Raw genomic sequence first — 12046 nt, forward strand, 5'->3', positions numbered from 1 at the left:
TTTATAGTTACTATCCTAGCAACACAATGTGTTATGTTTAATCAGTTATTTACAGCCTACTTTAAACACCATAGTTTGAATATTGAGTTTATTTTGTAGGTTGTTGGCTAAAGTGTTTGCTGCCTGCCCGCGTCATGATTAGTTGCGCACGACCCGGATAAGCACGTGTACTAAGGAAAGGCAAAAAAATATTACACAATGTATAGGTAGGCCTAGTGGGCAGCCCATCACAATCACAAGCCTACGCATGTGATGCATCGCATATAGTCTACTCTTTATTATGTGTTGCCGTGAGACTATGTATGTACCTATATATATTTACGTTAAAATGCTATCATTTCAAAATTGATTTCAACCAAATAACGCCTATTCTAGCCTAGATATTAGCTCTACCAATGCAGAATTTCAGATGTGATCAAATTTCAATCAAAAACCTCTGCAAGGATCATAAGGTAAACACCATCTCTGAGATGAATCTAATAATCAAACCCTATTGTATTATGGCCTAAAATGTAATTACATTGTCCTGAAGCATGCGGTAAGGGGAACATCATAATTTGGGTGATGGTGACCGTGATACTGTAGTTAGTAGTTTTGTATTCATGAGACAAGGGATTGGTGGGTAGTTGGGTGAGGTAAAAACATGCAGTTTGAATATCTAGACACTAGATGGCAACATGCAATCACTATATAGGTATAGTATAGTGGATGATATAGGCTACGTTTATCAAGGAAAGGTTCAGAGACATGACCGTGTGACCTTTGCATATGTAAAACAAATATGTAAAAATTGTTTTGATTAAGTATCCTTCCTTATCTGGAAATGTATAGTGGGGATAGATCTTTGACATATTGATTGAGGTTTGTAAACTGAGCACCATGGTGCAGTGTTGCTTCAATGATAAGCAGCCTACAACTACAGTCTAATGTACCAACAAAACAGTGCCCCATATCAGGATGATTTACAGTTAAATTAGAAATATTCTATGTCCCAATTATCTCTCCTTCCTCCCAAAGTGTGTGATAGTTTACTTCCCTTTACTGACTAATATGGTGGAACATCCCACTAGCCCAAGCCTCCACCAATCCAATGCTTTTAAATTTGTCTGAAGTAGCCTAGTGAACAAGTGTACACTTTAGGACACTTTAGGAGAAAGGAAATATTATTGGGATGCGGCCATGGCTATCTATGGCATAGGGCTATCAATCAGCTATGGGACATTTTCTGTTGTTGCACATACATGTTGACAATATGGTATGTACATGTCTCTCTCGCTTTCTCTATCTCCCTCTCTACTCCTCTATCTATCTATATGGCTATCTCCCTCTCTCTACTCCTCTATCTATCTATATGTCTATCTCCCTCTCTCTACTCCTCTATCTATCTATATGTCTATCTCCCTCTCTCTACTCCTCTATCTATATGTCTATTCCCCTCTCTCTACTCCTCTATCTATCTGTCTATCCCCCTCTCTCTACTCCTCTATCTATCTATATGTCTATCTCCCTCTCTCTCAAACACATTCAGTTTGTGGGTGCCTGTAACACTTTTCAGCCTGTCGAAGGCTCAATCCACACACACACACATCTCTCTCGCTCTCTCTGATTGTGATCAAGCCTTGGTCAATAAAATGATGCATCTTTAATAGTCAATGATGCAGTATAATGTCTGACCTTGGCAAGGAATTCAGATGTCTACTTTTCAATGAGCTCTAGCTATCTCCTTGTAATGGACCACAGAGAGAGATACATTATGCATGTCATCCATTATTAATGGCTTTGAGTCATGTTACCATTATTGCTGTCAGAACAAATGCCTAAGGGACTTTGCTATCCATAGCATGACACATTATGTGGATAATCACATTATCCAGGTTATCCAATCCATTACAGTCAGACCATTAGCCTTGAATTTTGAAATCGTGTTCAAGTTACAGCATGTGAAAGGACTGCTTCATTTATGAAGGTATAGTTTCAAATAGTAAGTAAAAAAAAAAGAAAGGAAATTAGATGGATTTGAAGAGAAAATAATTATATAGATATTTCATATCCACTCCCCATATGGGCTATACATTGAATTGAGTAGCCTAATGTAAATTCAATTGTATGATGAGGTGGTCCTAATTCAAAATTTCTCTCACTGCTCGAGTTATGCCGAGAGTGTATTGGCCGTTTGAAGAACATAGCCCCGCCTCCATCTACCAGGATCTTACTGCGTAAAACACAGACCACTGTAGCTGCTCTATGTGCTATGATGGAAACGCTTCGAAGTTTTAGTTTGGATTGAGAAATATCAACTTGATTCGTTTCCACTGAAGGCAACGGGATAAAATATTGACACTTCAAAATACATCGCAGTCGGGCTTTAATTGCGTTCATTTAATTGCATTGGGCGACGTTGTGAGACATTTTGAGCCATTCATTCCAAAGTCCTCTTTACAGTATGAGGTGCAGTTATGGCAAGCAGTAGTAAGAAGTCAGTGGCGAGGACCCTGGAGGATCTGACGCTTGATTCGGGTTATGGTGGAGCAGCAGACTCCTTTAGGTCTTCCAGTGCTTCACTGTGCTGTTCCGAGGCACATATACCTTATGCGCATGGGGGGAATTTTTGGCATTTAACCGACTCCATGCACAGTCGCCACAACAGCCTGGACACGGTCAACACAGTCTTGGTCGAAGACCCCGATATCCTGGATTGCTCCGGCCAGTGCGCTAAACTACCCGAGCTCGAGGACGTGCCATGGAGCCTCGGGGAAGTAGAGAGCGCACTGAACAAGGACGAAGAGTTGAGGCTGGGGGTCGTGTCACAGGAGATCCTGGCTAGGCTCTCGGTCCTCATAAGCCGCGCACTTGTGAGGGTCGCCAAGGAAGCGCAGCGCCTGAGTTTGCGCTATGCCAAATGCACCAAATATGAGATTCAAAGTGCCATAAAGGTTGTCATGTCTTGGACAGTCTCGGTGAACTGCATCACCGCCGCACTCAGTGCCTTGTCTATGTACAACATGAGCACCGAGGACAAGTTCAGCCGCGGAAAGTCACTCAGATGCGGACTCATTTTCAACGTGGGGAAGTTCTTCAGGTGGATGGTGGACAGCCGAGTTGCGGTGAGGATCCACGAGCACGCTGCCATCTACCTGACAGCGTGCATGGAGAGTCTTTTCCGAGAGGTGTACGCACGCGCACTGCGCAGCGCGCTCGTGGAGAAAGATAATGGGATCCCTAAGTTCACTGTTGAGTCCCTCGAACAGGCCATCAACAACGATTCGGAGTTATGGGGGTTCCTGCAGCAGTATCAATACCTCATTTGTGGGAAGAATGCAAGTGGTAAGTTGTGTGTACATGACTAGCTCTGTGACGCATCTACTCAGTGCGTAATTCTAACGAATTGTTCATAATTGTGCCCAAAACACGGTGAAGTGATTTCTTTTCACCATCTGTAATAAAGTCATTATCAAGTTAGGAGTTTACTTTCTCACACTACAACATTTCTCGATGGACAGGGACAAATAAGGAGAAATAATCATGACTTCACATATCCCCTCTGAATTAGCCCATGTATTTATTCCTGTGTCTGACATGGCAGGATCATCCTGGGTCCTGGGTAACCTCTTTGTTGAGTTACTGTATTCAATATGTTGATGTATGAGCACAGAGAATGGCCCCTTCTGCCACTGACATCAATGGGCATGGTTTATTTATGATCATGGAAGGGAGTGGGGAGAGGGAGCACCTAACCCCTCTTGGCTATAATCCATCTATTAAATAGATGACATTCTCAGAGTTCTTCTTCAGTGTTGTGGTACTGTGAATGCATGATACATTGAAGCAGGCTATAATTCACCGGGGGAATATCTTGTGGATTTTTGTTCATGTCTTTAGCTTCTCATGCTTATAAGGGAATTTACCTCATTGCTGTGCAATACAGCTTTCGAACCTAAAAAATGGCCATTTAAACGTAAGCTCTTACCTTCAGACATCTTCATTGCTCATCCATACAGCAATACATTTAATCAGTTATAACCTAATGTAATAGCAGACTGTATTACCTCTGTGGTAGATGCATTTAAAGTGCTGCTGTGGCTCCATACTCCAACAGGTTTATGTAATACAGAGCCCCAGGACACATAAGTGTTATCATGCGTTATTTTGAGTGATGTGAATGAGACTGAGTTGAAAACACAGAGGAGAAGTCCCTACTGATGCTGTGTTAAAGAGAGCTAAGGGGCAGGAGAAAGAGGACATGTCAAATGGCTCACACAATGGTCAGAAGGTGGTGGCTCCTAAAGCCAAACAATTTTTACATTGCACATTGTCACACCTATTGCAATGGCGACAAGAGAAGGCCTTAACTGTGGCTTAACTGTAGAAGGTCATGACTTTCACAGCATTCTCATTTCCAATCTGTAACGATTGATCAATTATCTCAGTGCTGGTTGGCCTTTTCACCCCATCCCAACCTCAACCCCTTTATATCGTTCCAGCCATTCTTTCTCTGCCAAGTAGGAGTAGGCTAATTGAGGTGATTTTTCAGTATTATGGTCATGTCGGCTCCTCTCTCAGACTCAAGCGATGCATATCTTAATAGCATCTCTGTTGCAAACCAGAGCTATTTTCTTTCGCTGGTGCTTTTCATAAATATAACTCCAAATACATTGAGGTGTTTAAATCTCCCTGTATGACTCCTCCTCCCGCTCCCCTCTTCATCCATCCTCTCCTCCCTGAAGCCCTGGAGTAGCCCCCTTTGCTGGCAGCGTGGGCTACTTGGTCAGAGAGAGTGTATTTGTCCTGCAAGTTGGAGGTCAGAACACCTATTTTGCAAGTGTAATTGTTATAGGGCCCAGAGTTTCTCCTGACCATGTGATCTGACCAGGGAAAACTCTGGGCCTTATAGGCTAAGGTCCAAGAGGTCCTCGTCAGGTCATGTGGTTAGTAAATACTACTGGAACCTAGTTTTAGTTAACGCCTTACTTTTCAATTGTCAAAGACCAAGAGAGCAGCATGTTATATCTAAAGAAAACAAACTATCATTAATTGGAAAGAGCTGTTATTATACAATCCTTTACATTCCCCACTTTCCGGTGTGAAGTAAAGGCGTATTAATGTACTGTATGTGGTGAGCATTTCAAGTCATGGAAACCATTGGAACACAACAGGGTCCATTACCTCGACCACACACTGCTTCTGCTTACACAACACTCTTCCTCCTATTCCTTCCCCCTGTTCTCACGTATACTGTAGTTACTAGCGGTTCTCCGTTGGCACATCAGGCATATGGTAACCCTGGCTCACCCCTCCCACACACCCAGGGGTTCAATTCAGCAGCTACTGCCTCAGTATTCTGCTCAGGTGTTGGGTTCCCCTCTCTGGCTTTGGTATCCTGTCAAGACAGGAAGCTTGTTCGGTGGTGGAATTGCAGTGGCAGCCCCCGCAAGCTCAATGCAGGGGTTGCTTGTAATTTCCCTTTGTACATGTCACAAAAAATGTATCGAGAAACAGGACACTGATGCCCAGGGGTTTCTACCACCTGAGGATGACTCATAATCACACCTTGGCTGTGAGATGTCATGACTTTAGTGATGCACCTTTTCAAGTCTGGGCAGATGTTATGGAGATAGATGGTAGCTGGGAGGAGGGTCTCACCTCATGTGGTAGAACCCTCTCCCATGGCATTTGACCCTTCACACAGCTCCCACTCCATCAAACGGTGACATCCAAGTACAGAAATGCTTCGCAGAGTACATAGCTCTTTGAGATGCAGGAAAATACAGCACTAGAATGAATAGGCCTTCTGGGAATGGCAATCAAAAATGGACATTTAAGCAACAAAAATCTAAATATATTTTCCTCCATAATTGTATTTTTATTTTGCTGCATGCAGCGCTAGTTAGACACCTGAGGCTTACTTCGTTTAGGCTTAAGTTAATAAGATGTTTTATGTCAGTATGATATACTGTGTATGGGTGTGTGTCTCTAGAGTCTATGAAGACTGCAGCTGTGAGAGAATGTGTAGGTTGAAGTTCCATTCAGGGGGTTCCATTCAGGCCAGGGCTCCTTTGTGCCTTATCCAGTGTTTCCCTGTGAGGTCGGTGCCTGGCGGCTGGTGCCCACAGTATGACATGTGCTGTGGTAAGCATTGTGGTCCACCAGGAATGACAGCGGTCTGCTGTGGTACCAGCCTGTACCAGACACTGTAATGTCTGGGGCTGGGATATCTGTGGCAGATAAAAACACACACATACACAAATTCATACATGCACACGCATAAAGTGTACACACACACACACACACACACACACACACACACTGTCTCACACACAGTCACACACACGTTATGTTATTCTATCCTCATGGGGACCTAAAATACATTTCCATTCAAAATCCTATTTTCCCTAACCCCTAAACCTAACTCCTAACCCTAAACCTAACCACTAACCCCTTACCCTAACTGTAACCCTAACCCCTAAGCTTAAAATAGCCTTTGTCCTCATGTTTTACTATCCTTGTGGGGACTTTTGTGGATTTTAGGTCCCCACAAGGATAGAATAACCAACACACACGCAAGCGCACACGCAAGCGCACACACACACACACACACACACACACACACACACACACACACACACACACACACACACACACACACACACACACACACACACACACACACACAAGCCCCTTGCAATTACAGAGCAGAACTGGGTTTAATAATGAGGAGCTAGGGCAGGCAATGTTAATGTTAGATGGTGTGTGGCAGTGATTTCCCAGACATTTGAGGCGAGGAGGGATTCTTGCCAACTTTACCTCAGATGATCAAGCACTAAGACGTGATCAAAACCAGGCAACTCCCCACCCTGGACCCAAGGTGGAGATAGATTGTGTTTCTAAAGTTTATCTTCAACATTAGGCCTTAGAGGCCTAAAAGGATTTCTGAAAAACATTTAGCCGTCTTCCTTTCTCATCCACTGCTGCGCATGATGACACATGTAGCTGGCAGACTGGCACTAAGTACTGTCACTTTGCACCAGAAAGACACAAACTGAGCATCAGCACTATTGTATCCAAGAAGAGCTTGGAAATATAATCCTATGAAAAACCTGCAGTCTGCAGTGCTGTACCAGCAAGCAAGTGCATGCAATAGGGAAACCACAATAGTTATCCGCCAGGGATTTGAGACGTCGGGGTGAATCCTAACTTCCAAATGTATGTAGCCTCCCATTGATATCACTGCATGACTAAGTAAACATTTTATTTAAGTGGAAGTTAGGATTCAACCCATAGTGAATGGCTCATGGTGTGTGGAAAATCTGGAATTTTTGTAAAGAGGCTTTTGGCATGAGGAAGTTAACAACAGATCAGTACTTCTGAATTTAGCTGGAAGAAGACAGTTTACAAGTTTCAACATGTGGATTAGTCAGACAAAACTGTGCTGTCACACAATCATTCTCTATAGCCTTGCTACTAGTGATTACTTATCTTACTGTAGCTCGGAGGCACAATCTAGTTCAGCATGCAGTATTTGGGTTGAACATTTGTTCTGGATGAAAATGTATTAAATCAACTAGCAATAGTTTATATATTATTTTGTTTTTCATTTTATGTAATTGCGCAATTCAAAATGAATATAGCCAACAATAGAATTTGATTTGTAATTTGTTGTCATTTAATACAATGCTGCAAAAGGCTTATTGTCAGTGACAATGTGTATTTCACCTTGCTGCTGCCTATGGGAAGGAGAATAGCTCAAATTGACTCAGACAGTGTGGCATGTCGGGGCAAGACATGATAGGTGAACTATGAACAATGGTCTCTCTGTCTTTCTCTCTCTTTCGCTCTCTCTCTTCCCATTGTCTTTTCTCTGCTATGTTTCTGTTTCCCTCAGCCGACACCAGATTTAGTCAAATAAAGCCTCTAATCTGGTCAAAGATCAACATCAGGGTCTTTCTATAAATAAAGGGGCCAATGTGTGACTTCAGGGTAAAAAAAATTATGGTTTGATATACATTTAAATATACATTTTCTTGCAGCTTCACATGTGTAGTTAGAGGATTAAGAGTCTAGATAGGCACAATGAGACCGTAACTCTTAGCAACAACAAAACATCTACATCATTCAAAATGTCACATGAAATATGGACATTGAATGTTTCTTTGTCATGCCTAGTTGCCAGGTCTGATTGTGCTTTAGTCAACATCTATATCATTTATAGCCATGCTAATCCTTCCAGAAGAATGAAGAAGATAAACAACAGCATTTCTATATATTTGTTAATGGTTGATATAATCATGTAATACAATAATATAATACAATGGGTTCTGTCAACAAAGTCACTGATAATAATAATAACCAAGAATGAAATCATTATAATCAGTAAACTCTTCAAGCAGTGTATGTGTGTGTGTGTGTGTGTGTGAAAACTAGACAGCACATTCTTGCTTCCTATGTCCTTGTTTTCTCCACTCCTTGCCTCTCCTTGAAAGTGCATTGGAGACAGTGGGGAGGAACCTTCTCTCCTCTCCCTCAATGTGCTTTGTGAGGAATGGAGGAAACAAAGGGAGAATCTCAATTGCATTTCCTTCATTCCTCACGTCTGATCTTCACCTCTGTTCTCATCCAATGGGTTTTGAGAATGAGACGAGGAGAGAGGATGCAGCAAATCAAGGAAATGCTATTGAGGACAGAGGAAGCAAGTATTTGACAGCTATTAACACGTTTTGACAGTGCCAGACTGACTGACTGACAAACTGAGCTACCATAAAACCCATGGCGTGTCCAGAAACATCCCCTAGCCCCTACTGCACAGAGTCTAGACACTTGTGGAGATCTGAGCGGGATTGATAGGTAGTGACATGGTGAGAGCTCCACCTTACCCTCTGAAAGTCTTTGTGCAATTTTGGCAGTATTGCTTACACCTGTCCAGTTTTCTCAGATCTCCACAAGTGTCTATGGGTAGGGCTAGCGGTTGTTTCTGGACAGGACCCCACAACCATTCAGGTGTGTGGTGGACCTACAGCAAGACACTTGAGGTATTGGTTGGATGTTTCATTCCATTGCTATACACACACAGATTTGCACAGGTGTAAGCTGGACACACCCACAACAACCCATTAGGCTGATCAGACAGGTTTGGGTAGCTGGAGACCTGCTGCAAACAGTTAAAGGATATATGTACATGTCTACTATTCACACCCGTGCTTCATTCCAGCTAGTTAGATGTGCAACCACTGACTAACTATAGTTAAGCCATATCTCTAGTATAGCAATATATAATGTTGTTTTGGCTGTATAGCATCATTTAATAAGATTTTTTATTTATTTATTTAACTAGGCAAGTCAGTTAAGAACAAATTCTTAATTACAATGACGGCCTAGGAACAGTGGGTTAACTGCCTTGTTCAGGGGCAGAACGACAGACCTTGTCAGCTCAGGGATTCGATCTAGCAACATTTCGGTTACTGGCCCAACACTCTAACCACTAGGCTACCTGCCGCCCCTGCCTCCCCAGATTACCAATGGTTAGCTAGGTAGCTAGGAATTATCAGTCAGCTAACCATTTACAGTAACAGCAGTTCATTAATAAGTTAATACACAGTAAATCTTATGCAGAAATGTAGAAATCTTACCTTATCTTGGAACTGTGGCACGGTATGAGCAGAAATGAATGAATAGATTTATAGAATGGAGTTGGAAGGATGACCTCCTACTTTGAAAGGACAGGAAGAGTTGGCTCTGCACTTGACCAGGCATTCCACATTTAACCCCAACCACATTTGAACAGCAAAATATCAAGTAGTTTTTTGGTTTTATATGCAAAAACAAAAAAACAAGCAATTTTTGGTGGGGATTTCTATTCAAAAACGAATAAACAGGCAGTTTTCATGTTCCCGATTGCTCAGCTTTAACTTGGAAAACAAAAGACCAAAACATACACAGACAATAATCTTATCTTACGAATCTTGATTTAATGTTGTCTGGGAAGTAGGCTAATTATCTTGAGCGTCATAACAACAGACAAAAGGCTCTGTCAATCCTCCAGATCAACATTCATTCCAGCCCTTTGGCTGTTAAACTGCGTGCAGTATCACACTCTTTAACACTCGACTGTCATTCAGAAAATACTTTCCTGAATCAGCTGATGTTGCGTGATAATGTCCCCGTGAAACTAAACAGCTAGACATCAAACGCGCATCAAACAACTATTATGTGTAATTATTGAAGAACCCCGTTAATGACAGTATCGATTTTTGTTTTATTACTCATATTAAAGTTACTCTTTCTGTTTGAAGCATTGTATTTTGCAATCACATACATTATTTTGCATCAATGTGTAATTCAATTGATAAATGCTTAGTATATTATATAAGAAGAAGAACATGTATCATAAATGTAAGGAAAGAAAGGTAGTGTTTAAAGTCACCCCATTTTTGTCAAATCTGTGAAGATTCCAAGCGTTAGAAAGGGTTTATACATAGATTTTGATTCAACTCATGAAATATATTGAATGTATCTATGTTCCCCGGTTATATCTTAATGTATTCACATGTAAAAAAGGCTAAAAGCTCCAAACAGTTATCCACTTGTCACGCCCTGACCTTAGTTCCTTGTTTATGTCTCTATTTTGGTTTGGTCAGGGCGTGAGTTGGGGTGGGCATTCTATGTTTTGTTCTATGTTTTGTATTTCTAGGTGTTTGGCCTGGTATGGTTCCCAATCAGAGGCAGATGTCAATAGTTGTCTCTGATTGAGAACCATACTTAGGTAGCCTGTTTCCCACCTGTGTTTGTGGGTAGTTGTTTTCTGTTTAGTGTATTGCACCTTGCAGAACTGTTTGTTTGTTGCTTTGTTGTTTTTTGTTCAAGTGTTAGTATTTATTAAAAGTTAATATGGACACTTACCACGCTGCACCTTGGTCCTTTTCTCCTTCTCCCGACGACAATCGTTACACCACTACAACAAATGCTCACTGGTACCCTAGTTTATAGAAAGACCCATCAACAGAAAGGCTTCCAGATTACCAAAAAGATCTTCTTGATTACAACAAATCCACCACCCTATTTCTCACCATTGAAAGAAACAGTGAGGACCTGCACTCCCAATACCCCCTAACAAACTCTGATTCTCTGACTGATCGGCCTCGGCTGGTGCAGTGCTGGTTCGTACTCCGCTTTAGGATTACCACACGCTCAGAAGAGTTTACACATTTACATGCTTCTCCCCACTCAAACACCAGCCATTACATCACTGTTGATGGGTTTGAAAGGTCTCTGATGATCACCTCCTCCACTAGTCTATTGACACTAAGAAGATGGTGAATAGGGCCTGATTGTATGATTACTGAACCTATGGGGTATTACGTAGTAATGGTGTGTGTTTATCTCTACAGAACACCCTTCATATGTGTTATCCGAGGATAGCTGGGGTGATTTTAGTTGTAGATGTTTGCATCGCTTATCCAGTCACTTGAATATGGGAGCTCAAGACTGGTTGAGAGAGTCATAAACAGACCAATAACTACAGAGATTGAAACCAATTGAATTAAATAAAGATGGCTAGATACCTAATCGACACCACTGACTCTTAAAAAGGTATTGGTTTAGGATCATTTACTTTATTATAATTTTCACTTAAATTATTTAGCAGACACTCTTATCCAGAGTGACTTCCAGTAGTGCGTGCAAACATTTTCATAAATTTTTGTACTGGTCCCCCGTAGGAATCGAACCCACAACCCTGGCGTTGCAGCTGAGCCACACAGGATTATAATATATTTTGCCACATTCTGAGGTGTTCTTAACCTTTAACAGTCGTTTGATGGTATGAAATGCCAATGGGAACACTATAATATACTATTTCCACTAATCAGCTCAGCTATGGCAATGGGGCTCTGTCTTGTGGCTTTGTGAGATAAAGGTATAGGGACACTATTATTCTAGCCTTGTGTAAACCACTTTGTGTACTTCCCCTATAGAGGGGAAATAAATTACTATCAGCTGTACAAACACAGAGCCTGATGTAGTTCATATAGAAGATATAAACATCTTCGCTCCAGGC

At 41.7% G+C, this 12046-nt stretch overlaps 1 protein-coding gene across 1 annotated transcript in view; it reads left to right on the forward strand.

Moving 5' to 3' along the window:
* Positions 1 to 2627: 2627 nt before the first annotated feature.
* Positions 2628 to 12046, forward strand: part of LOC120065926 (ankyrin repeat and BTB/POZ domain-containing protein BTBD11-B-like) — a 137937-nt gene continuing 128518 nt past the window's right edge. Inside the window, exon 1 of the mRNA XM_039016967.1 lies at positions 2628 to 3324. Coding sequence (XP_038872895.1) covers positions 2628 to 3324 — 697 coding nt within the window. The remainder of the gene's footprint in view (positions 3325 to 12046) is intronic.

This window comes from Salvelinus namaycush, chromosome 21, assembly GCF_016432855.1.
Source record: "Salvelinus namaycush isolate Seneca chromosome 21, SaNama_1.0, whole genome shotgun sequence".
NCBI classification, from domain to species: domain Eukaryota; kingdom Metazoa; phylum Chordata; class Actinopteri; order Salmoniformes; family Salmonidae; genus Salvelinus; species Salvelinus namaycush.